General features: G+C 52.6%; 1 protein-coding gene and 1 pseudogene across 1 annotated transcript in view; both read right to left on the bottom strand.

Moving 5' to 3' along the window:
• The window catches only part of LOC135887394 (kinesin-like protein KIF20B), a 75760-nt pseudogene extending 62525 nt beyond the window's left edge, over positions 1-13235 (bottom strand).
• Positions 13236-17558: 4323 nt separating this feature from the next.
• The window catches only part of LOC135887984 (zinc finger protein RFP-like), a 28075-nt gene continuing 18650 nt past the window's right edge, over positions 17559-26983 (bottom strand). Inside the window, exons 4-7 of the mRNA XM_065415792.1 lie at positions 26503-26525; positions 24325-24440; positions 20979-21038; positions 17559-18067 (exon numbers count right to left, since the gene is read on the bottom strand). Of these exons, the coding sequence (XP_065271864.1) occupies positions 17559-18067; positions 20979-21038; positions 24325-24440; positions 26503-26525 (708 nt within the window). The remainder of the gene's footprint in view (positions 18068-20978; positions 21039-24324; positions 24441-26502; positions 26526-26983) is intronic.

Here is a 26983-nt window from a genome sequence, read left to right as displayed (position 1 = left end):
GGGAGCAGGAACATGGGGGAGGATCCAGTGGGGGAAGTGCAGGATGGGCTGGATTTCTTGGGAAGTGCCTCACCCATGAAGGAGGGGATGTGTCCCACAGATCCCCCCCACCACCAACACCCCCAGAACCTGCCCACAGGGAAGCCGGCTGCACAGGGTCCCGCTTGGGCGGGGGGGGGATATCCGTGACCCGCAGCCTGACCCTCCGTCTACACCCCAATCCTGAGCACCCCCGAACCTCCATTCTCAGCCTGGACCCCTCATTCCGTGCCAGCCCCACTCCTCTGACTGAGCACCCCAGATGGACAGACAGCCCCCAAGCTTGTCTCTAGCATGTGGGGGAGGGGGCCTGGGAGCCAGGGCTCCTGGGTTCTATCCTGGCTCTGGGAGGGGAGTGGGGTCTAGTGGACCAGAGCAGCGGGGGCTGGGAGCCAGGATTCCAGGGTCCTGTTCCAAGCTCTGTGAGGGGAGTGGGGTGTAACGGTTAGAGCTGGGAATCCAGGACCCCTCGGTTCTATCCCCAGCTCTGGGACGGGAGTGGGGCTGGTGTATCAGAGCAGGGGGGACTGGGAGCCAGGACTCCTGGGTTTTATCCCAGCTCAGTGGCTTCTGACAAGTCCCTTGTCCTCAGTGTCCCCCTCTGTACAGTGGGGTGAGGATACCGACCGGGGCTGCATTTCACTTGCAGTTTATTCCTTGCCAGTGCAGGTGTGGGGCGGGGCCAGGCCCCCGGATGCCAGCCAGGCTGCAGGCCCGGGTGGTTTCGGATGGAAAGTCCCTGGCACCGAAATGACTCCCGCCCATGGGACCCTGGTGTCTCATTGACGCACAAACAGGCAGCGACGCTGGGCCGGGGTTAGTGCCTCCGGGGCTCGGCCAGTGGCAGCGCAGCACCGACCCGGCATCACCGGGCGCTGGGCAGAGTCGGGCCAGGGAGCAGAGTGTGTTGGATGCTGCGGGGGCTCAGGGCTGGGGGGGCTCAGAACCATCCCTGGGGGGTGGGGGAGTGAAACCAGGTGAGGGGAAAAGCAGACGTCAGTCTGTCCGTCTGTCCACCCACAAGCGGACGGGGTATGAAACGATGTGGAGAGTTAACCCTTTCTGGGTCGCGGGGCCGGAGAAATGTCTCCACTGGGTTGTGGGCAATTGCACGGGGACTTTCACGCTGACACTGGATTGACGGCCCTGGACTGCAAAGGCCCCATGTCCTGGCCCCGGCCCCCTAAGCCAGCCAGTCCCCTGCCCTGAGGCTGGATCAGAGCCCCCAGCCCCCAAAGGGCAGAGGCCGGTGTCCCATCCCCAACCCCGTGAGCCAGCCAGTCCCTCCCCCCCCCCCCCCCCCGCAACCCCTCAGCGCTGCCCCGTCCACTTGCCCTCCCAGATGGAGCCTGCGCAGGGAAAGCCGAGGGGGGCCGCGCTCAAGGGCTGGAGTCAGGAGGGGCCAGTACTCAGAGCTGGGCTGGAACCCAGGAGTCCTGATGCCTTGGGGCTGCCGTAGCTACATGATAGTTAAGTTGTGACACAGACTTTGGTTAGCACAGCGGCAGGACGGTGAATAGCCGGGGTGTATGTGTGTGGGGGGGGGGCAGTAGGAGCAGCAGGCCAGGCTCTGAGTGACTCACACAGATTCACACCCTCGTCCTGTGTCCCCTCCAGCAGGGACAGCCCATGGGAGCAGCTGACAGGGACGTCCCCATGGCCTCCTCTCCCCGTTCTCTGGGACGCTCCCCCACCAGGATCCCAGAGCTCGTTGCACCCGACAGCACTGGGGCCAATTCCCCGCACAGAAATGCAGCCACCTCTGGGGTGGGGCCTGGCAGCTGGGAAACAGCACGTCACTTTGGGACAGGAAGTGACGGAGACACCAGTATCCAGTGGGAGCGGCAGGGTGGACGGGCCAGGGGAGCGTTAATTGCCATGGCGGGGCCGGGGCTGGGCCTGGCGTCTCCCCTACAGTCCTGGGGCAGGGTGAGTGATAGATCAGGGCTGGGCTGGGGGGGGAGGGGGAATGTGAGCACCCAGCCCACATATCGTCCCAGAGGTTGTGGGATCCCCCATAGCTGGGACCCCACAGTCAACCCCCCAAGCGGGATGTGGGACTCTGACTGGGATGGGGCTCTGGTGTCGGTGGTGAGTCTCTGGGCCCCTGGGGGGGCGGGGCTGTTGTTATGCAAACAAAACTACACAGGATCGTTTCAGGGGGCAAGACGAAGTTGCCACATTTATTATGATAACACAATTTGATTTATGACCAATATACCTAATACCTATACACACACACACATCCACACACACACACACACATCCATCAGATGTTCTGCAGGTGCTGCATAGTTACCAGTCCTGAACATAGCTTCAGTTCGTGGCTTGATTTTGCAGCTTGTGGCAGCTAACTGGCTAGGAAAGCCAGGCACAAGGAAGGGCTGGGTCTGCGCTCCCATGTTGGCAGCAGACCGTTACCCTCCAAAGTCTTCCATCTCACCCATCCTTTGTGTAGGCTCTCATTTGAATCCAGAGTCTATAGGTCTTGCTGTGTCACGCTGCCTCTGGGTTTGGTGATTCATCACCCGTCAATTGCAGACTTGACTTTCAGCCTCAGACCTGGCTTTGATCTTGTTTCAATTGCACCTTTGTTCTTTTCTTTTTAGGGTGGACACTTCAATCTCCCTGGTCACTCGATTACAGACCTAAAAGTCGCATTATTACAACAAAAATCTTCAAAAACAGACTCCAACGAGAGACTGCTGAATTGGAATTGATTTGCAAATTGGACACCATTGAATTAGGCTTGAATAAAGACTGGGAGTGGATGGGTCATTACACAAAGTAAAACTATTTCCCCATGTTTATTCTTCCCCCCTACTGTTTGTTCCTCACACCTTCTTGTCAATTGCTGGAAATGGGCCATTTTGGTTACCACTACAAAAAGTGGTTCCCCCCCCCCCCTCCTCTCCTGCTGGTAATAGCTCACCCTCACTCTAGTGTCTAGGGTAACACCCATTGTTTCATGTTCTCTGTGTGTTTATCTATATCCTCCTACTGTATTTTCCACTGCATGCATCCGATTAAGTGGGTTTTAGCCCACGAAAGCTTATGCTCAAATAAATTTGTTAGTTTCTAAGGTGCCACAAGTACTCCTGTTCTTTTTGCGGATACAGACTAACACAGCTGCTACCCTGAAACCTCTTCTTACTTTGTTAGGGCTGTTGTCTGCATCTTCAGCCATTGGTGTTTGACAGGCTGGCGCTGGAAGTTGATTCCATCATCCATACATACCTCATTCACACATCTGAACTAAACTAATAAGATTACAGCAGGGTTTTGCAAAAATGAAGGTTGCAGCAAGCTTTTACAGAATGGAGTGAGCGTTTTAAAATGGAGTTTGAATTACAATATGGCAAACAGTGAACAGAAGTAGACAAGTGTAATGAATGGCAAACAATGAACAGAAGTTACAATACTGAAACAGTGCAAATCTCAGTGATTTAAGCAGGAATTGGAGTGACAGTGAAACTTACAAAGGCAACTGGCTGAACAGCTATAATCGGTTTTATGAATGAATGTTGTTTCATTCATAAAACTTTACTTATGAAGTTACATTAATAAAGTGAACAATTAAAAACAATTTCATTCATCAGTTCTACATTGTGACTCCCTGTGGGGTTTGGACCCCTGGATAATAACTGCCCTGCCCCATCCCTGAGCTGCTCCCCTGCCATATAGCCCAGCTCACTGACAGCCCGGCCCTGTCGCTGCCCCCCAGGCTGGGGTGTCCGTGCTGTGAGGCTCCCCCCCTGCAGCTGTTTCTCCCATGGGAAAGGGGCTTGGGGCTCCCACTCCCCACTGCCTCCTCCCTGATGCCCCCCACCCCTGGGGAAGGAACCAGTCTGCAGTGGGACTGGGAACCCACAGCCTCCCCCCCCCAGGAGTCACCCCCACCCTCAGAGCCCCTCTCTGGGGTCCTGCCCCCTCCCTCCCTCCCGATCCGGTCCTGCCCAGGCCCCTCCCCAGCACAACAACCCTGATCCCTCCAGCCGCTAAATAGCCCCATGGTGTGTCTGGGGAGTCCCCTCCCCCAGGGCAGCTGGTCTGTGCCCTGCGTCCCGCTCCCCCCAGCCAGAGCCCAGAGGGCCCAGAGCCCCCAGCCCTGTCCCCGGGGGAGCAGTGAGCACGGAGCCGGGGGGGGGGCTGGGGATGGTTTATTAGGGTGCAGCAGTTCTAACAGCGCCCGGCCTCGCTCCGGCTCCCCCCAAGGCTGCGGAGCAGCATCCCCCAAAGGTTCCCCGAGGGCAGCGGGGGCAGCGAGAGGAAACATGGGGCTGGGCTGGGGCAGGGAAAGGGTTAACGTAGGAGGGGTCGCCCCAGGGCCCTGCTGGGACTGAGGGGCAGGGACGGGTCCCCAGGTGGGGGCAGCGTGGGCTGGAGCCGGGCAGAGCACGGGGAGCAGACAGGGACAGGAAGGGACCGGCCCCAGGTTCTGCATTCTCTGGGCTGGGCGAGGTGCTGGGAGAAATGGACGGAAACTCCTGCCGGCCGGGGGATCCGACACCCAGGATCTAACTTAGGAGCCCTGCAGGGAATGGGGAGAGAAATCAGCCCCTGGCCGTGGGGCTAGCGGGAGGGATGGGGGATTTTCTCTGCCAGGCCCCAGGGCGCCCCCAGTGACTCTGCCCGGAAGCCGCAGGGCTGGGCGATGCTCTGCAGGACCCAGGACCCTCTGCCCCCAGGAGCAGCTCGGGGATCGGCCTGAACGGGGACCGAGGGAGCCGCAGCCTCCTCCTCCACGGTGCCAACGCCCCATTGCCCAGCTGCCCAGGGGCTGAGCCGGGCGGATGTCAAGGGCCGAGGGGCAGAAGCAACAGCCCCACGGGCGCCCCAGGCAGCCTGTGGTCAGGTATTTATTCCCACAATGCACAGGCACCCTGTGGAAGTCTTTGCCGGGGATGTTGTGAAGCCTATGATAGGGTTCAAAAAAGAACTTGATAAGTTCATGGAGGACAGGTCCATCAATGGCGATTAGCCAGGATGCGCGGGCATGGTGTCCCTAGCCTCTGTTTGCCAGAAGCTGGGAGTGGGCGACAGGGGATGGATCACTTGATGATTCCCTGGTCTGTTCATTCCCTCTGGGCATCTGGCACCGGACACTGTTGGAAGACAGGATACTGGGCTAGATGGACCGTTGATCTGACCCAGCATGGCCGTTCATATGTTCCTATTGTCAAAGTTAAATTCAGGACTCACAATTTGTTAGACCACTCTGTTTATTAGCACAGCGCTCTGCTAATACACTTAGATAATGTGAGCACCATGCAAGACCCACACTACCTTATTTTATACAGATAAAAAGGGTGCAAACTTAACAAGAGGACAAAAAAAGCAGAACTGACATGTTTACCTGAGGCTAGACATACATATTCAATTTCTGTGCTAACTTTTACAGATCTCCGGTTAATGTTCCACCATTAGCTTCAGTGGACTCATTGTTTATGCCAGGGGTCGGCAACGTTTGGCATGCGGCTCGCCAGGGTAAGCACCCTAGCGGGCCGGGCCAGTTTATTTACCTGCTGACGCAGCAGGTTCGGCCGATTGCAGCCCCCACTCGCCTCGGTTCGCCGTCCCGGGCCAATGGGGGCAGCGGGAAGCGGCGGGGGCGAGGGATGTGCTGGCCACGGCTTCCCGCCGCCCCCATTGGCCCGGGACGGCAAACCGCGGCCAGTGGGGTCTGTGATCGGCCAAACCTGCCGCGTCAGCAGGTAAATAAACTGGCCCGGCCCGTTAGGGTGCTTACCCTGGTGAGCCATGTGCCAAACGTTGCCGACCCCTGGTTTATGCCTTAATGTTTCTTTTCCTGACACCTGTATTTCAACATTCCTTATTTCTGCTTAAAGGTACATACAGCATTTCTTTAATCCATTCTATTTTTACAATATAATTCATTCTACTTTCACAATCCCTCCTTTTGGTCAAGCTACGCAAATGACCAACAATTACTGGGTTCCACATATTAACCGTTCTTTATCTCTTTGTTCATCAGCGATATTTAAAATCATCATTTTAGCACTCTGTTTTGGGGCAGTCACCTGGGTGGCATACCTTACACAATTCTGGATACAACAGGAGATTAACTGAAAACATACAAAAATCATTAGGATTCCAAACAGGATAGTCAGGGCGTCCTGAAACAACCAGTTTCCTATGCCAGAGAAATTGAACAGGTTATGTAGCCACTTCCATAAAGAACTCGGCTCTTCATGGGGAAGATATGTGATTTGTTCTAAGTGGCTAGCAGGGATCTATTACCTCATTGGTGTTGTCAGGTATAAACACACAACATTCTTTTCCAATGAGAGCACAGGTCCCTCCTTTGGCCGCCAGCACTATTTCCAATGCCTGATGGTTTTGGAGGGCCATCTGTCGGATCGCCCCTGTTTCTTTGGCCAGGGCTCTTAAACTCTCTCTGGTTTCATTTGCCATTATTTCAACTACTGCTTGTAACCTCAGGAGCCTTTTTGCATGGTGTATTACTCCCCCAAGTGGGATAAGGGAACCGCCAATGGCCTCTTCCCAGGTTAAGGGGCTTATGTTATTTACATACCATTGGGCATCTGGTAAGTCCCTTCTTCTTCGCCTGAAATTACGGAGGCGTTCTCGTGGGAAGGACCCTAGCACTCGGAATAATGGGAAGAGTCGGGCGGGATAACAGATACCTGACCAGTTAGCTGGTAATGCAGTATAAGCTTTGGTCCCACAAACCCAATGATGGCCTATTTGTCACATAGGTGCCTGCGAAGGAGGAGTAATATCCTCCAAAGGGCACAGGGTAATTCTCCTTACGAGGAGTGGTGTTATTTGCATGGCATTGAAAGATTGTATTGTTTTCATTAAGATTACTGTAGGGGGAACATGAGATTGATTTTTCTGTTTGATCCCAGGTCAAGAAAAAGTTCATATCCCCATACCCGGCCTGCCACTCTTTAGTTTTGTTCAAATAATCCCATACACCATTGGCCACAATATGCTGAAGGCAACGGCTTTTTCCCAGATCCAGCCCTGTCCCATTACACACCCAACACCAATGACCTTTTCCCTCCACCACACTTATCCATTTAGATACATTTATTCCCACTGCTTCCCAAGTGTCATTGCTGTTCCATGTTTTGTTAAATGGACAAGGTCCTCCAGTGAGGTCTGGGGAATTGAGTGGGATTGCCAGGACAGGAACACCAGCTTGAGAGTGGGCTGGGATGTGGCTGCAGACCCAGCAATTAGAAATATTAAGGGTCTGAGCTATCCACACTTGCTGCTGGATAAAAGAATTGTCATTGTGGACTCCCCAGACCTTAAGACACCAGCAGCTGAGGAACAGGCGCCACCAGAGGCGCATGTTGGAGGCAAGGCCCTTCTGGTTCTGACAACCTCAACTGAGGGAACCACAGTCACGGTTTTACATCCACCAGGCAGCAGGCGCTAGGCTTGCTACTGCTTCTTCTTGGGCCTTGCTTTAGGTCGTCGTCTGCTTCTGGCAACCCTTACGAGAGCATAGATTGTAAGGTATTGCAGGCTGTTCCTCTACGTCTTCTTCCGGAGTCAAAATTGACTCTGCGCGGTTCTGAGGTGATGATTGGTTCGCTGGGGATGGTGCCTTCTTACACTGCAAAGCATGTATCCACGCTGCTATGCCAGATAGTTTAACAGCCATCTGGGTAGTAAGCAGTACCTGATGAGGACCCTTCCACCGGGGCTCCAAGGCGTGTTTTCGATGATGGTGCCGTACGTAGACCCAATCACCTGGCTCGAGGTGACCCAAATCTTGGCTTACTTGGAAACGTATATTTATGTACATTTCACGGTCACAAATGTAGCATTCTGGAGCAAAGTCACTAAAACATAGTCCAACAAACAAATGCTCTGGCCATTGTTGTTTGCTGTGCCACTGTTCACTCCACCGCTCCTTCCACAATATCCCTGGACCATCACCTTCTGCTGCCACTTGCCACTGTGACCTCTGTGAGTTGGTCTTTCAAGGTTCCACCCAGCTCTCAGTGATTTCAGCTCTCAGTGGGGGAACCTCACTGCTAGTGCAGGCTGGGCCGTCTCTTCCACAGAAACACTGTTCCACAGCAAATCTAAGCACTTAGACCTGGTTATCAGTGATTTCAGCTCTGGTGGTCACTTAACAAACCAAAATACTCTCTATGGAGCCTAATCAGCTCTCTCTCTAAACAGGAGAGAGGGGCAGGTCAAATAGTGCCTGTGACTGTTAGCAAAACACCTGTGCCCCACCCTCTCTCTCTCTCTCTCTCTCTGCGCTAGGATCTGGCATCCAAACCTCCTGCTTAGCGAGTGCAGTTCAGTTGAGGATGACCAGTGCTTAATTTGTAACGAAAGAGGTGCCGGAGCTCAAGCAAGTCTGTTACTTTCATAACTGATGTGACAAGCCCAGAGGTGCTGGGGCTATGAACTGCCGAGCCTAGAGGTGCCGGGGCTGAGCCTGGCAAGCCCTAGCACAAACTAAGCACCGAGGGAGACTCCCCCGTTCAGTCAGGCTAAGTACAGTTCTGCTGCCCTTTACTCACACAATAAGGATACAAACATTTCCTGACCCCCACATTTAATACTAAAATGATTTGTAACCGAACACCAGCCAAAATTGATCACTTGGGCAGCACAGCTCTGTCTGCTGGATACCCAGGCAGAGTAGGTGAGTTCATGTAAATACAGTCTGGTCCTGAAGCCTTCCCCACACCACAGGCTCCTCACTAGCTGTCAGGGGAGAGCTCATTCAGACCTTGCTTACAAATCATAATTTGAAATTATTAGGTAGGCCAATATAGCCGAAACCAATGCGCCGACATTGTCATAAACAACAGCTGTGTGAGGAAGCCAGTCTTTGTTCAGACTTTTCAAACCCATTGTGCTTTCTCAGGTACAAGTATTTTCTCATATACTGTATATGCTTTTAAAGTGTGTATTAATGTTTCAATTTCATTTCAACCAATGACTAAATTGGCAACACTGCATGTAACTGCGGGGGGGGGGGGGGGGGGGGGAATTCAGGCTAAGCCTCCCCTGGCGCAGCTGCCACCGGACACCTGGGCTGTGGTGGTCCCGCCTGTGTTTCGCCTCTTCCTCTCCCTGCTTCGCCCCTTCCCCAAGGCCTCCACTGCCCACGCACTGCCTGGTGAGTCCCTCCTCTCCACCTCCCCCCACCCCAGAGGTTCCCACAGCTTGCTGTGTTCCTCCTTCGGGGTGGCTCGGGATGGTGCTCAGGCCAGCCTGGGGGTTGGGTGGGTGCTCGGTCCAGTGCTCCTCTGGCCACAGTGGGAGTGGGGGGGCCTTGGGGCTCCGGCAGGTGAGGGGGGTGGAAGGGGCAAGACCTCGGGCAGAAGGGGTGGGGCCAGGGGGCTAGCATCCCTGAAAGGGGGTTTCACCTGCCACTCATAGGTGTGACACTAAGAGCCCTCCAGTGTTGACCGGAAAAGGGTGCATTGTTCTATGAGGGCAACGCCGATCAGGCCTGACCAACTCACTACTCCTCAGGCATTGCTTTCATCGTATTTATCCACAATGGGTCTAATAAAGGCTCATGTCACACTGGTCCTCAGGATCATTGCAAGAAGTGTGGGCAGATGATCTTTAAGGAGCTATGTTTATATACCAGAAACTGTTTTAAAGTCTGAATCCAGGCAGGGTTGAGAAACAGGTTTTGCCAGACAAAGGGATATCTAGTCGTCTCTCTCCCACTGTTCACATGTAGATGAAGCATTGTAAGCGAATACAATTGAAGTCCTGTTTGCATATAGCAGTAGTTCTCAACCAGGGGTATGCCCCCCCTTCCCCCAGGTCTGCCAAGGGGTACATCAACTCATCAAGATATTTGCCTAGTTTTACAACAGGCTACATAAAAATCACTAGCAAAGTCAGGACAAACTAAAATGTCATACAGACAATGACTTGTTTATACAGCTCTATATACTATACGCTGAAATGAAATTACAATATTTATATTCCAATTGATTTATTTTATAAAATTATATGGTAAAAATGAGAAAGGAAGCAATTGTTCAGTACTAGTGGCTGTGACACTTTTGTATTGTTATGTCTGATTTTGTAAGCAAGTCATTTTTAAATGAGGTGGAACTTGGGGGTACACAAGACAAATCAGCCTCCTGAAAGGGTTAAAGTGGTTGGGAAAGGCTGAGAGCTACTGGCACATAAGACCAACAAAGAGAGCACACTGGAGAACAAACAATGGGGGCGGCGGGGAGGCACTTCAGTGGTTTGCTGGACTATAACTGAGGGACAAGAACCGCACCCTGCGATCCTTCAGGCAGCAAACAAGCGAGCGTGTTTTGCATTCATGAAAAGGGGGATCCCACAGCAAACAAGAGAGTGTGTTTTGCATTCATGAAAAGGGGGATCCCAGCAACGGTGGCTGGTGACCCTGGGAGAATGCTTTAGTCATGGATTTTACTGGTTAAAGTTAAACTCAGACTATCTGAATCCTTGCATAATGACAGGTTTCACAGTAGCAGCTGTGTTAGTCTGTAGCCACAAAAAGAACAGAAGTACTTGTGGCACCTTAGAGACTAACAAATTTATTTAAGCATAAGCTTTCATGGGCTACAGCCAGTGATGAGCTGCCAAAATCTTAACAACCGGTTCCCTCCTCACCCCACGAGGGGGTCGGGGCCCACCCCGCCCCCCGGGACTCCTGCCTCATCCACCCCCCTTCCCTGTCCCCTGACTGCCCCCCACCACCCCATCCAACCCCTCCTCTCATTCCTGATGCCCCCCCGGGACCCCTGCCCCATCCAACTACCCCTTCTTTCTGTCCCCTGACTGCCCCTGGAACCGCTGCCCCTGACTGCCTCCCACCGCCCCATCCAACCCCTGCTCCTTCCTGACTGCCCCCCCGGGACCCTTGCCCCCATTCAATCCCCCTGTTCCCCGGCCTCTGACAGCCCCAACTCCTATCCACCCCCCACCACCACCCTGAACTCCCCTGCCCTCTATCCAACACCCCCTCCCTGCTCCCTGCCCCCTTACCGCGCTGCCTGGAGGTGGCTGGTGGCGCTACAGCCGCGCCACTCGGCAGGAGCCGGGCCGCGCTGCCGCCACCGCGCACCACGTGGAGCACTGGTGGCTGGCGGCGCTACAGCCGTGCCACTCGGCTGGAGCCGGGCCACGTCGCCGCCGCACAGCATCTGGAGCACAGGGTCAGGCCGAGCTCGCAGCCTGCCGCCCAAAGCATGCACCAGCGGTGGGGCGAGATGAAGCTGCGGGGGAGGGGGAACAGCCGGGGACTAGCCTCCCCGGCCAGGAGCTTAGGGGCCGGGCAGGAGGGTCTCGTGTGCCACCATAGTGGGTGCCCACCCTGCCCCGCCCCTAAGATCCAGAGGGACCTGCTGGGGGACGAGGTGGGGAATCGAAGTCCTGGCGGTGCTTACCTGGGGCGGCTCCCAGGAAGCTTCCGGCAGGTCCCTCTGGCTTCTAGGGGTGGGGTAGCGTAGCTAGGGGGGGAACAGGGGGTTACCTGCCGCGGCGCGGGCGGCCCTCCTCGCGCCCCTCCACCCCAGCTCACCTCCGCTCCGTCTCCCTGGGCCTGAGCGTGAAGCCACCACTTTCTTCTCAGCCCTCCCAGGCTTCCCGCGCGAACAGCTGATTCGCGGGAAGCGGGTGGGGGGAGGAGAAGCGGGGCAGAGCGTTCAGGCGAGGAGGAGGAGGCGGAGTGGAGGTGAGCTGGGGCCGGGGGCGGGGCGGGGAGCTGCCGGAGCACCCACGGAGTTGATGCCTAAGGCGCCACTTTAAATTTAAAAGCCCTTTTAGAACCGGTTGGACAACTGGTTCTAAAAGGGCTTCTAAATTTAACAACCGGTTCCTGCGAACCGGTGCGTACCGGCTCCAGCTCACCTCTGGCTACAGCCCCCTTCATCAGATGCATAGAATGGAACATATAGTGAGGAGATATAGATACATACAGAGAACATGAAAATGTGGGAGTTGCCCTATCAACTCTAAGAGGCTCATTAATTAAGATGAGCTATTATCAGCAGGAGAAAAAAAACTTTTGTAGTGATAATCAAGAAAAGCTTCAAAAACAGACTCCAGCGAGAAACTGCTGAACTTGAATTGATATGCAAACTAGATACCATCAACTTAGGCTTGAATAGAGACTGGGAATGGCTGAGCCATTACACACATTGCATCTATTTCCCCATGTTAAGTATCCTCACACCTTCTTGTCAAACTGTCTGAAATGGGCCATCTTGATTATCACTACAAAAGTTTTTTTTCCTCATGCTGATAATAGCTCATCTTAATTAATTAGCCTCTTAGAGTGGGTAGGTCAACTCCCACCTTTTCATGTTCTCTGTATGTATCTATATCTTCTTACTGTATGTTCCATTCTATGCATCTGATGAAGGGGGCTGTAGCCTGTAACTTAAGTAACTGTGACCTAACTTAAGTCAACCTACCTGTGTAAAGTAGACAAGCCCATTGAGATGGATGGGGCAGTTCCCTCTTCTCAGAGCTATTGGCTCAGGATCTCTATGTCAGTTATGCTCAGGCCACATTTTCAAATGTATCTTTTCAGTCAGAGGGGCTAGAAGGTTCCTTTTTGGTTGCTGATTTTTTTATTATGAAACCTGAGGATCTGTTTTAATCATGTGACTCCAGAGATGGGTCCCTAGGGAATATCCTATATAGCACCTGTGTTTAAATCCACTCATGTTCCGTGCAGCAGAGCGAGGGCGGCTGTGTGCATGATTAATGTGTTTGCCCTGCTGGCAGTGCCTGCACTGTCAGGGGTGCGGTGGGAGCAGCTCGTTCCCTCCATTCCTGCCTGGCAGCAGCACGGACGCATCCAGCTTCAATCCTCTGTGCAAGGAAAGTGCCTCACCCAGAGCTCTGGTGCCCACCTCTCTCTAAAGAACAGTGCGGGGCTGACAGGCTGGGGCAGCATCAGTGGCCAGGGCTCCCTGCACCTGCCTAGAGGAATGAGCCTGCAGGGCAGAGATTTAGGTGGAAGCAGAAATCAGGGGAGAAAATCTGGGAAACTGGGAGACTCTGTGGCTCTCAGAGACTCTGAGTATGTGTCCTACCTTGTATTTCTGGGCAGCCTCCTCCATGAGAAGCACCGTGTGACGTCTGTGCTCCAGGGATCTCTCACAAACCACACACACGGCTTCCCCGGCCGCTGCACAGAACAGATCCAGGGCTCTGTCGTGCATCTCACAGATTCTCTTTTCCTGGTTTGAAATCCAGTTGTTTGATTTTTCCCACTATATTTGCTTGCTGATAATTACTATGGAGAGCACTTTCTGGATTCGGGCTCTGCAGCTGGGGCAGCACAAAGGGTCAGAGACCAGCTCTGCCCCATGTCTCACAGTGCTGAGTGATGCAGCCTCGGCAGAAGTTGTGCCCACAGTGTGTGGTCACTGGGTCTGTCAGATATTCCAGGCAGATGGGACATTTGGTTTCCTCTTGGATTTCCTGTACAGGAGCCACTGAGGCCATGGCTGCTGGGATCTCTGGTCTTCTGTTCTTTCTGCAGCAGAAATGGTTTTTCTGATAATGGCAGGTGCCTGTCCCACCTCATATCAGCTGTACAGGTGCAGAATGAGGTGAAGAGAAAGGAGAGCCCAGGAGGAGGAGGAAAGAAGGAAGCAGGAATTACATAGGTAAGGAATGGGAGCAGCGGTTTGTAAAGACGCAGAAAGGGAATGAAAGGAAAAGGGGGGGAGGAAACAAACAAGGACACAAAAGCTTACAGTCAGGGTCTGTCTACACAGTACGTGTCTAGGCAGGGGTGGGGCTGGATTGTACTCCTGCGGCTAGCACAAGCCGCCCCGTTGGTGCTACGACCGCACTGCTATTGGTAGTGTGGTCGAACCAGCAGTCAGCATGTGTACATGTACCCGAGCTGGGAATCACATCTCCCAGGTGCTGTGTAGACGTGCCCTCAATCGAACCAGGCCATTCTTAATTCACAATGACAGTGTCCACAGTCACACACAGACTTGCACTGAAACAACACGAGGTGGGAACTAAAGCGCATTGTCACTGAACACACTACACGATCCATTGTCTACAGCCAAGCTCTAAGATACAACCGCATTTGCTCCAATCCCTCAGACAGAGACAAGCATCTACAAGATCTCTATCAAGCATTCTTAAAACTACAGTACCCACCTGCTGAAGTGAAAAAACAGATTGACAGAGCCAGATGAGTACCCAGAAGTCACCTCCTACAAGACAGGCCCAACAAAGAAAATAACAGAACACCACTAGCTGTCACCTTCAGCCCCCAACTAAAACCTCTCCAGCGCATCATCAAAGATCTACAACCTATCCTGAAAGATGATCCCTCACTCTCACAGATCTTGGGAGACAGACCTGTCCTCGCTTACAGACAGCCCCCCAACCTGAAGCAAATACTCACCAGCAACCACACACCACACAACAAAAACACTAACCCAGGAACCTAACTCTGCAACAAACCCCAGTGCCAACTCTGTCCACATATCTATTCAAGGGACACCGTCATAGGACCTAATCACATCAGCCACACCATCAGGGGCTCGTTCACCTGCACATCTACCAATGTGATATATGCCATCATGTGCCAGCAATGCCCCTCTGCCATGTACATTGGCCAAACCGGACAGTCTCTACGCAAAAGAATTAATGGACACAAATCTGACATCAGGAATCATAACACCCAAAAACCAGTAGGAGAACACTTTAACCTGTCTGGTCATTCAATGACAGACCTGCGGGTGGCAATTTTGCAACAGAAAAGCTTCAAAAACAGACTCCAACGAGAAACTGCTGAGCTGGAATTGATATGCAAACTAGATACCATCAATTTAGGCTTGAATAAAAACAACAAGGAGTCTGGTGGCACCTTAAAGACTAACAGATTTATTTGGGCATAAGCTTTCATGGGTAAAAACCTCACTTCTTCGGATGTTTTTGTAGATACAGACTAACATGGCTACCCCCTGATATTAGGCTTGAATAGGGACTGGGAATGGCTGAGCCATTACAAACATTGAATCTATCTCCCCTTGTAAGTATTCTCACACTTCTTATCAAACTGTCTGTACTGGGCTATCTTGCTTATCACTTCAAAAGTTTTTTTCTCTTACTTAATTGGCCTCTCAGAGTTGGTAAGACAACTCCCACCTTTTCATGTTCTCTGTATGTGTATATATATCTCCTCAATATATGTTCCATTCTATGCATCCAAAGAAGTGGGCTGTAGCCCACGAAAGCTTATGCTCAAATAAATTTGTTAGTCTCTAAGGTGCCACAAGTACTCCTGTTTTTTTTGTCACTGAAATAACTCAATGGCGGTGTAGAAAAGCCTTGGCTTGGCTGCGTGTTGCTGAACGTCTGGCCGCTCTCCCTCCCCCCGCCGGGACCAGCCGGGATACAGGGGCTCCCTGGGTTAAGATCAGAGGCAGCTTGTGTGTGCTAGTGACAAGGCATGTAAATGTAAACAGCTCATTAATCAGGAGCAATCCTTGAGCTGAAGGGTGATATTATGGTAAATCTTCTAAGCTTTCTGATGTTACAGGCTAAAGGTCACAGCCCAGCCCCTTCAAAACACCAGCTAAGAGCTGGAAAGATTTTAGGTTTAATCTTTGTAAAACTCCATGCACAGAAAGGAAAGTAACAATCCTACCCACGCCCCATTCCAGCTGCCCCAGTCTATTCCTGTCATTTTTTCTCCTTGGCCCCATACTGAGCCCATAATCACTGTGTGGACTGGGTCTGCTGGGGGGAAATATGAGCCATGGATCCATGTTTTGGTTTGTCTGACTCTAGGCAGAGGAGTGTCAGGCCTGAGACAAGGGACAATGGGGACTGTTCGGCCCACAAAGCTGGACATGCTCAAGTCCACAATTAGCAGCAATCTGCTCCTCTGCATAGGCTCTTTGCTGCTGGAGCTCCCGGCAAATGTTTCCCACCAACACATTTGCCTCCACAGGTCTAGATTCTGACTCGGGTTGTACCATTGCTCCTTTGACCTCAGCAGTTACCCAGTGTTTGGGGTCTTGCTAAGTTGTTCCACTGGGAGGAGAAATTGATTATAGGAGTCAGGTATTTCTTGGGTGCAATCTTTATTATTTACAAACAATGTCCGCACATTCCTGTGCCCTGAACACGGTACAAACAAACAGCAGCCGGCAGTTTCCTTACTCAGAACTCCATGTCGGCCTTTCCAGGGAACCCTGTGCCTGAAGCAACTTCTGTCTCTCTGTCCTCCCGGGATCACACTCACGACTGCTTCTCTTGGCTTTCTGCCTCACACACACACCAAGCTGCCAGCCAGTCCCTCAGAGGGCCTGCTCTACACCTAACACTAAGATCAACCTGGTGACATCACTCAGGGCTGTGAAACATTGTGTGATCTGAGTGCCACAGCTAGATCGACCTAGCCCCTGGTGCTGACAATGGAATTCCCCTGGTGACCTGGCTATGGCCTCTCAGAAAGAGGGATTAACTACAGCGATGGAAAAAACACTTCTGTCAATGTAACGGCACTTCAGGGACACAGCTGTAGCGTTGTAGCTGTGCCACTCTAGTCACTGTAGTGTAGACATACCCTTGTTCATCCTGAGGCCTAGTCCACACCTAAACCTTAGGTCAGCCTAGCTACATTGCTCAGAGCCGTGAAAAATGTCACATCCTGTGTGATGTAGTTAGGTCGATCTAACCCCGATGTAGACGCAGATAGGTCAAGGGAAGAATTCTTTGTTGCCCTAACTGCTGCCTCTCTATCAATGCAGGACTTGTCTATGCTAGCCATTCATTTCTACTGGATATTGGGATGAATGCACACTCCCCAGTCCCTGGCTCTCCCTCTGCTAGTATCCCTGCTGGTGCAGAGCCTCCAGCTTCTCCCCAAAACCCCAATTAATTCTGTGTCCCTGCCACCCCCACATCCACCTGTCCCCAGCCCGGCTGTTAATTCTACCCCACATCACTTCTGCCCCCAGCCCCTCCTTCAGTTTTGACCCTGCAGCCCCCACATCTGCCCCTCAGGACCCCTCTGCTCCTCCTGCAGCTCCAGGGGTTCTTCACCCCGTCCCCTCCCATCCCTGATTCTGCACAGAGGTAGTGGGGAGGAGCTTCCAGGGATCATAGAGCTAGCCAGATGGTTGGGTAGACAGGAGTCCTCCAGGCCATAGGGGCTAGGATGACTGTGGCTAGAGAAGCCTATTTTTCCATTCCCAGTGGGCTGTTCCCCCCATTTCTCAGTGGCACTGTCTGACCCAGGATCCCCAGAGTCCCCCTGGCTCATAGAGGACAGTGGCAAACAGGCTGCACAATGCCTGGGGCAGTGATGAGATTTGGCTTCTCTACCTCACTCACTCAATGCTCTCTATGGTTTGACAGTTCAGACGGTGCAGAACCGGAAGCAACCTCCAGGGTCATAGAGATGGCATGATAGAAAGTCCACAGGCAATGATCACAGAGACTAGGGTGTGTGAGGCTAGAGAGGCTGATCTCAGGGTCCCCAGTGGAATATTCTCCCCGGGGTCTCAGGGCCACAGGCTGAGCTGGGATCTCCACACCCGGAGGCAGGGTCGGATTCTCTCCCCAGGGACAGAGCCCAGCGGGAAAGTGAAGATCGGGGTCTTGTCACCAGCATTGATAAATGTCACCTGCCCCTGGTCACAGTCCAGACAAACCTGGATCCTGCTGGGGACCCGGCTCAGGGGCAGGGGGGTCAGAGGGGAGGTGTGAGCCCAGAACTGAGCCGCCAACCCCACAGCCCAGATCCCCCCCTCAGGGCTAAGGCTGATCTCTCCCTTCCTTCCCACAGACTCTCTGGCCACCCCCACAGCCCAGTATCGCCCACTCCCCACCTCCACCTCCCAGCAATGTCTCCCCGAGGTGAATCCCTCACAGCCCAGCACCCAGGGCTCAGCGTCAAATCTCTCAGGGTTGTCAGGCAGATCCTGCCGTGTGTCTCCCAGTCTCACACTTTTCCGATCCTCAGACAGGACGAGTTGGGGATGAGCCGTGTCTGGATCCAGAGTCACATTCGCTGGGGAGAGAGAATCAGAACGTATGGGGCAGAGCTCGGCCCTGGGGGAGGCTGGGACCATTTCTCACACTCCCCAGCAGTTCTGGCTGGGACAGTCCTGGATCCCAGGGAGCTGCCTCTGTCTTGGGCGCCTGAGACTGAGCAGAGATGTCACTGCAGTTCCTCTGTCTTTGTAATGGGACCAGGGGTGAAAGTAAAATTTCTCTCTTACCGGTACCGGGGGGGAGCTTTGCGCCCCACATCCCACCCCAGAAGAGGCGGGGCCTCGGCCAGAAGGGGCGGGGCTGAAGCTCCAGTGTCCCCCAGCCAGCCCGCCCGCACCACCCAGGGCTCCAGCGGCGTATCGCAGCAGCAGCTGGAGTCCCAGGCCCTTTTAAGTAGCTGGCCCCGGGATAGCTGCTCCTTTTGCTCCTGCCCCTCCCCGTCGGTGGCCCGGGGAGGGGCAAAAGGAGCAGGGATGTTAAAGCGCTGCCGTGGCTTAATGTTGCTGCTGCTTTTGTGCCCCCCATCAGGTCTGGCAGGGCCGGCGATGGGGGGCACAAAAGTGGCAGCGACATGGCAGCGCTTTAGGCAGGGTCCTTTAAAGTGCTGCCAGCGGTATGGGCCGGTACAGGCAGCCACTTTTTACCGGTATGCTATACCAGCCCGTACCACCTTACTTTCACCCCTGAATGGAACCCACTTCAATAGTTTCTCATTTATTGCAGAGGCTTCAGTTCCCAGCTTCCCCTTCTGGGGCTGCTCCATTCCCAGTGGCACAGACACAGACAGGAAGGTGTCAGAAGCTTTGACTGAGAAGGGAGCAGAAGAGGCAGGTACCAGCTTTAAGCCCCAGAATGAAGCTCCCTCCCCTAATGCAGCCTCCACTCCCAGGCCAGGGAACAGAGAGGAAGGTGCAGCACTGGGGAAGAGCTGCTTAAGACCAGAGAGTAGGAGGTGGCATTGGGTGGGGTAGCCCCATCCCCAGCCCAGAGAGAAGGGAGGAGCTGACAGCGTCACAGGGAGAGCATCTCCCCAATCCAGGAAGCAGTGAGCAGCTCCAATGGGAGAGCCCAGCCGTGCCCAAAGGAAAGGCAGGATGTTGGAGAAGAGCGATGGGGAGACCCTCTGCACTGGGGTAAAGCAGAGGGATGTGTCAGCCCTCAGGGCAGAGAGCTCTGTCCAGGTGCTGCTCAGTGAGTGTTTCTGTTCATCAGCGTGGGCATGAACTCAACACTAACCTTGGTGTCAGGATTTTTTGTGTGACGTCAGCTTGGGATCTCCCCAGGAGTTCCTGAACCTTGGGGGCAAGAGGTTCCGCAGCCTGTGACCCCACCATCTCCATGGCACCGCCCTACACCTCCTCTTCCCACCGAGGTCCCGCCCCCTGACAGGGCTGGGAGCCTTGGCCACTGTGGAGAGCCCCTGACCCTCCACCTGCCCTGGGCCGAGATCCAGGGGGCCTGAGAGCAGTCCCCGGCCCATGTCCCCTCTCCCCGGAGTGCGCCACCCAGGGCAGGTGGAGGGTCTAGGGCTCCCTAGTGCAGCCTGGGCTCCCTGGGTGACAGCACAGCTCTAGCTTGTGGCCTGGCCAGGGGGCAGGGCCTTGGGGGAAGAGAAGCATGGATAGGAGCCACTGAGAGGGGCCAGGACCGGGAAGAGGCTGGCGCTGCAGTCAGGGTCTGTGCTCCTCGGGGGGAAGCTGATCAGCTGCCATACCACAAAGCACAGCCACTGCCTGTGATGCTCTATGCCTGCCCAAGGCTTGCAGTTTTGGGGGGCAACATGGTCCCCTGCCCCCAGGAGCGGATTTACCATTAAACACACCGTGCGGTGGCACAGGGCCCTCAATGACAGGGGGGGCTCCCAAAATGCGGCAATGCAGCAGGGCTCAGGCAGGCAGTGGCCCCGTGCCACTCCTGGAAGTGACCAGCTGCTGGCACGTCTCTGCATTCCCCTGGCGGGAGGGGGAGGTGGCTCCACACGCTGCCTGACCCACTGCCTCCCTTCCCCCAAGGGGTGTGCAGAGACGTGCCATCAGCAGCGCAGCAGGGCTAAGGTGGCTCCCTGCCTGCTCTGCCTCCCCCCCTCCACACTGCGCCACTTCCAGAAGTGGCCGGCATGTCCCTGGGGGTGGGGGTGTATCCGCCAACTCTGCAGCTCCCATTGACCAGGAACTGCAGCCAAACGGAGCTGCAGGGGTGGTGCCTGCCAGCAGCGCCGCACGGAGACCCCCTGCCCCCCCGCCAAGGAGCTGCTGCCAGAGGGGTGTGCCAGTCGCTTTTGGAGCCGCGCCGCCTAAGATAAGCACTGCCCCCCTGACCCTCTCCCACACCCCAACCCCCTGCCCCAGCCCAGAGCCTGCACCCAAACTTCCTCCCAGAGCCTGCACTCCTCTCCCCCTCCCACACCCCAACTCCCTGCCCCAACACAGAGCCCACACCCAGCCCTCAAACTCCCTCCCAGAGCCCAACCCCCACACCTCCTCCTGCACCCCAACCCCCTGCCCCAATCAAAGTACCCCACTTTATTTTCCTTTACTTCCTATAACATAGGAGGAGGAGGAAGGAAAAAAGAATGAAAAACAGGGGGGAGATAAGAGAGAATGTTCTTTTTCTTGGCTGGGTCCCGAGGGGCCGGGGGCGGGGGGCGGGAGAGAAATGAAGCTGTGCACAGGGACCCACTAACTCTAAATCTGCCATTGCCTTCCTCCAAACTATGGCTATGTTAAAAAGAAGGGGGGCCTGACCATCCCACTTTTAAAAGTGGTATGGCCTGGCCTCTGGATCTCCTCACTGTTTAATGAGTTATTTTTAGGGCTGTGTGTCATGGTTGCTGTTGGTTTGGTTGATATCTTTAGCTACAATCTCATGAAGATGCTTTCACTGGAATTTTCTCATAATTTAAAGACAAGCTCCACCTGCAACCTTACCCTGTCTGTGTGCTCGTAGGTATTTCCCTCTTTTGGTCTCCAGTGCAAACGGCAGAGTGTCTGGAGGGGAAAGGATAAGAGAGGTGAGATTTCAGGCTTTCATATTATAACAGCATCACCACTCTGAACTCCTAGAACTGTGTTTTCATCATGACAGAGAAACAGACAGAGACACACTCAGGTAATTAATATAAAAAGGTCGGAAACCTTCTCTTTCCTCTCTCATTCAGGCATCTCCCATCAATGGAACCAACATCCATGAAGCCTCACAACCATCCCAGGATACAAAATCTGTAAATGTGATTTACTCTCCCCCCTCCCACCCCCACTGTTCAGACTCCAGTTGGTCTCATTGACTTGCTGCCTTTTCTCATAACCTAGACCCAGATCCTGCAAAGACTTTGGCATAAAAGTAACCCACTTGGGTCCCTTTGACACTAACGGGATGTTCAGAGCTTACGAAGTCCTGGCTCTAATTGTGAGCTGTTGGGTCTGTTTACTCAGCGTCTCTACAGAGAGCAGCACAATGGGGCTCTCATCCTCCCTAGGCAGAAATATGAATAATAATAAAATAATTTTATCCATGTGGGAATTGAGGCAGGGGGAAGGTTGGCTCCATGGGCCAGATTCACCCCGTACCGGCAAAAGGAGAGAGGGGAGGGGCCGTTTGTGACTCCGCTATTCAGTGGCTGCAGGGGCTGGTGCAGACCTTGGCACAGGCTGAGGAAGTTCTGAAGCCAGCCAGAGTTACATCCCTATGACAATGGCCCCTGTGTGTCTTGCCCAGTGTGCAGAGTGTCAGAGGCCCAGTTTTACACTGCCCACGTCCCTCTGTCCCTCGTCTACCCCCCTCCCTCTTCCAACCGCCCTCACCCCCACCCCATTCCCAGCCCTCTCAGGAACACGCCTTGTGCCTGCAGCTGCTGGGGAGGAGGCACAAGAGGCTCCTGTGCTGGAGGGATCCCTCATCGTGGGGGAGGGGCTTTCTCCTTCCCCGCAGCCCATGTGCCCAGACTAGCTGCCGTACGGGACCAGAGCCCAGTGATGGGCTGGGTCCAGCTCTAACAAGTGGCCTTTCATTTAGGGACTAGATTTTGGGTGCCGACCTTTAGGTACCTGGGGCCTGGTTCTCAGAGGGTTTGGGCACCTGCAGCTCCCACTGACTCCACCTGCAGCTGGGGAGGCTACACAGCTCTGGAGCACCTGCCCTGCAGCTCTCGAGTTGGGAGAGAGACACTCAGGTGTCCCAAATTAGGTCATTTTTCGTAAATATGGGCCTTAATGTTGTGACCTTTGCTAAGTCATGAATTAATGGGAGACATCCTGAGGCCTGGGCCTCTACTACATCTGCTCAAAGTGTCTGCTTTCCACTAGTTATTAGGTTAAGTTTTGAGAATCGGTGCAAGGGTCATTTCTTATGCAGAAGTTTGGACAAACCGAGATTGTGCGTTTATACTGACTGACTTGGCTTTGGCCTGGTGAGCAGTTTGCTTAACATAAGGGAAATGTTTCCTTAAGTCACCTTGTTATTAAGTGATGTATTCATAAGTTGTTATGTGGGACAAAGAGATGTTTTGACCACACCGTGACGGGTTGGATCACAGAAACCCCCTTGGGAACTGCCAACTGATGTGCCAAGACTACTTCTGCCCCTGCTTTCCCTGCCAGCCTGGGACCCCAGCACCCTGTCTTGCTGAGCCAGACACGCCCGTCTGCTCCAACACAGACCCAGGGTCTGAATTACTTGCCCCAAAGCTGCAGACTTAACTGAAAGCAGCTTACAGAAGTGTTCTTGTCTTTAACACTCAGATGCCCAACTCCCAATGGGGTCTAAACCCAAATAAATCCATTTTATTCTGTATAAAGCTTATACAGGGTAAACTCATAAATTGTTTGCCCTCTATAACACTGATAGAGAGATATGCACAGCTGTTTGCCCCCCCAAGTACTAATATATACTCTGAGTTAATTAATAAGTAAAAAGTGATTTTATTAAATACAGAAAGTAGGATTTAAGTGGTTCCAAGTAGTAACAGACAGGACAAAGTGAATTACCAAGTAAAATGACATAGAACACACAAGTCTATGTCTAAGAAACTGAATACAGGTAAAATCTCACCCTGAAAGATGTTTCAATAAATCTCTTTCGCAGACTGGATGCCTTCCCAGTCTGGGCACAATCCTTTCCCCTGGTACAGCCCTTGTTCCAGCTCAGGTGGTAGCTAGGGGATTCCTCATGATGGCTCCTCTCTTTTCTCTGTTCCACCCACTTATATATCTTTTGCATGAGGCGGGAATCCTTTGCCCCTCTGGGTTCCCACCCCCCACTTCTCAATGGAAAAGCTCCAGGTTAAAGATGGATTCCAGTTCAGGTGGCATGATCACATGTCACTGTAAGACTTCATTACCCACTTGCCAGCACACAAGTATACAGGAAGACTTACAGGTAAAACACAGCCATCTGCAGTCAATGGTCCTGGTTAATGGGAGTCATCAAGATTCCAAATCACCATTAATGGCCCACACTTTGCATAATTACAATAGGCCCTCAGAGTTATATTTCATATTTCTAGTTTCAGATACAAGAGTGATACATACATACAAATAGGATGACCACACTCAGTAGATTATAAGTTTTGTAATGATACCTTACAAGAGACCTTATGCATGAAGCATATTCCAGTTACATTAGCATATTTTCATAAAATCATATAGAGTGCAATGTCACACACACAATGTGCTTAAAGACAACAGGCACCCAAAACGTACTGCCAAGGAGCAGTTAGCAAAGTCCAAAAAACCCCATGTGGAGAAAAGGATCAAAGTGACCTGTGCACATCAGTGTGTAATGACTGGTAATGAACGAATCAGAAAAGAGAATAACTTGAAAATAGCTTGGACAGCAAAAGCCCTGCCAATTAGAAAGTTCATGCATGTGTAGTGTATGAGTTATACAAGATACTATTAATAACACACAAAGGTGATTGGGAAAGAACTAATAAATATATAATTTGGATGTGTGTAATATGTAAGACATTGTAAAGGGTAGATGGAGCATCATAGGAGAAATGTATCATGACCTGCCTATGCCCCCGAAGAAGGTAGCTGGGCAGTATTTCTTTCGGTATGTCTGTCATGTCTTACTTGAATAGTAATTGTAATGGCAAGACATGCTTTTGGAACAAATAAGGGGTTGAATTAATCAGTCTGTGTGTCTTGGATTCTAAGTGTATGGCATTCTCATCCAACAATTAAATAGAAGCATAATCTAATTATGAACCAATTGACCAGCGCCATTCTCTTCCCACAGTCTCAGACATGTATCCCAATTTCCCCTCCTAGATACCTTTGAACTTCCTCAGAGCCTCCGATAGCGCAATAGTTTTCTGGGAGAAACCACTGACTTGCTCTTCCAGTTCAGGAGAAATCTCCTCTGGCTGCTGGAACTTCCCCTTCTCCCACCTGGAGAGAAACAATTTCACGTGATTATATTTCATTTAGTGACTTATTATAAGTTGTTGCTAGGAAGTCGTTGCTCTAATGGGCCTGGAGTTAGAATTTCTCTACTTCTCCCAGCCTCAGAACAGGTGCAACACAGGCCATGTCCATGCAACCTTCCCCTCCAAGGACCCATTAATCATAGAATATCAGGGTTGGAAGAGACCTCAGGAGATCATCTAGTCCAACCCCCTGCTCAAAGCAGGACCAATCCCCAGACAGATTTTTGCCCCAGATTCCTAAATGGCCCCCCTCAAGGATTGAACTCACAACCCTGGGTTTAGCAGGCCAATGATCAAACCACTGAGCTATCCCTCCCCTCCATCTCTGGCCTGAAGAGACCTGCTCTGAGGATAAAAGGGGAATTGAGTCTCTGTGGCCAATTCACTCCATGGCCTCCATGCTCTGGGGGACAGCAGGTTCCCAGGTGAAGTGCTGTAGAAATATGCCCACTAGGAACTAGACTGAGACACCAACTGCCCCCTCCCCAGCTCATTCCACACAGGGCTCCAAACAGTCCTCAGGTGGGAAAGACTCTTGACCACTGCTGCCCTGGGCTGAATGGTAACCAGTGCCCCAGCAGTGACAGGCCCATAATCCATCCCCACAATCCTGAGGCAGCCAGTCCCCCAGGGATGTAACACCTCTACGAAATACTTTAGGTCAGTCCTTCCCACTGAATGGATAATTCCAGAGTCTTCTCTGCAAGGGTGAGAACCTCAGGATGAAGTTGGCCAGAGAGATTTGTATCCAACCTGTGACCTTCACCAGACATTTTGTTGTAGAGCCCTGGGGAGATGTGGTGCTAACTGTGATGGGCTCTCCGGAGTGCAGCCTGGGACTGTGGGACCACTGCACCCCCTTAACTCTCTCCAGCCTGGGCTGTCTCTCACAATGCCTTGCTAGTGACAAGCAGCAAGCCCGTCCACACCCAGCTAGATTGCCTGAATGCTCCCAGAGCCACTCACAAATCACACAGAGAAAAGCACCATCCAAATTCCCCCACCCCACATCCCAGCTTCCAGCTTCCAGCACCCAGCACTTTACCTCAGGAATGTATCATCTAATTTATTAATTGGTTATTAATTGGTTCACCACTTCATCAAGGGAAAGTGGATATACACTAGCCTTTGCAAAACCTGAGCAGATTTACCACACACTTCATACAAACTCACTGGTAAAGACAACCAGTAAAAAAAATTTCTGGACTCCAAAAGATAAATTTTAAATGACTATAAGTGATAGACAAAAAGTCAGAGTTATTTACCAAAATAAAATAAAATATAAGCACGCAGTCTAATCTCTCAACACTATTAGACTGGGCAACATCTAGATTAAGCAGGTTTTCTCACCCCACTGGATATTGGAGTTCATAGTACACAGATTTCACCATTAAAATCTGGGCCAGTCTCCTCTGTTGGAGTCTTAAGTCTTCTCTATGTCTTGGTTGCTTGCAGCATAGGTGGGGGGAAGGAGAAAGGCCAAGCATGCCCCCCCTGTGTTCTGTTTTATACCCGTAGCCCATGTGCTTGGAGAACACAAGTCCAGGCATGTCTCTGGTGGGCATTGCTGAGTCCCCAGGCAAGATTGAGCAATTGCCCTGGTGTGGCCTTATGCAAGTGAGTCATCGCATTGTAGCTCCCTTGCTGGACAATGGCTGGTGTTGTTTGTTCAGTACACACCTGGGAGTTGGATACCTCCCTTGTCATTCTCTCTGGAGAGCTAGTATCTAGGCGCCTCCCAAACCCACAGCATATTTTAGTGACAAGCATACAATACATTCTCATAACTTCATATGTATTGATGATATACACATTTAGATGGAACAATGGGTTTCAGCAGATCATAACTGTTCCCGTGATACCTCACATGGCATGCTTTATACGCAATATCACAATTATATGTAAATGAGGACTCTGGAGGTTACAGAGTGCTCCACAAAGGTATAGAAAGTCACACTAACATCACCACCACGCTCTTTCCCAGTGTTGTGAAATGTGAAGAGGAGTCAGAGAGAGCCACGTACCTGCTCAAGGTGCTTCTGACATCCTAGAGAGAGAGAGAGAGGGAATTTCAGTCCCATCTGACATGCACACACAGGGGATCCCAGGGAAGGGATTCTGCAAATATGGGGAAGAGAGGCCCTGCCCTGACCCCAGACCATGGATTCCGTGAGCTAATTGGGCTTTTCCATCTGTAATATCAATGTGTCTGTAACGCTCCAAAGAACAGGAACGCACACGCCGAATTACACTGAGATCTCCGACTGCTGGTCCCAGTGCTTATGATTCAGGAGCCCTCCCTTCCCTGTGTGGGGACCTGGGATGTTTCTAACCACAGGCGCTGGCTTCCAGTTGTCCCTGGGGGTGCTCAACCCCAGCTCCCGCCCCCACCCCACCCCTTCCCCCAATGCCACACCCCTGCCCCTCATCTTCCTGCCCCCACCTCTTTCTGCCCCCTCCCCTGAGCACACCCCATTCCTGATCCTCCCTCTCCCTCCAAGCACC

The sequence above is a fragment of the Emys orbicularis genome, chromosome 13 (genome assembly GCF_028017835.1).
Source record: "Emys orbicularis isolate rEmyOrb1 chromosome 13, rEmyOrb1.hap1, whole genome shotgun sequence".
Lineage (NCBI taxonomy): Eukaryota > Metazoa > Chordata > Testudines > Emydidae > Emys > Emys orbicularis.
Note: the sequence above shows the minus strand (reverse complement) of the source record. Positions and strands in the feature narration are given on the sequence as shown.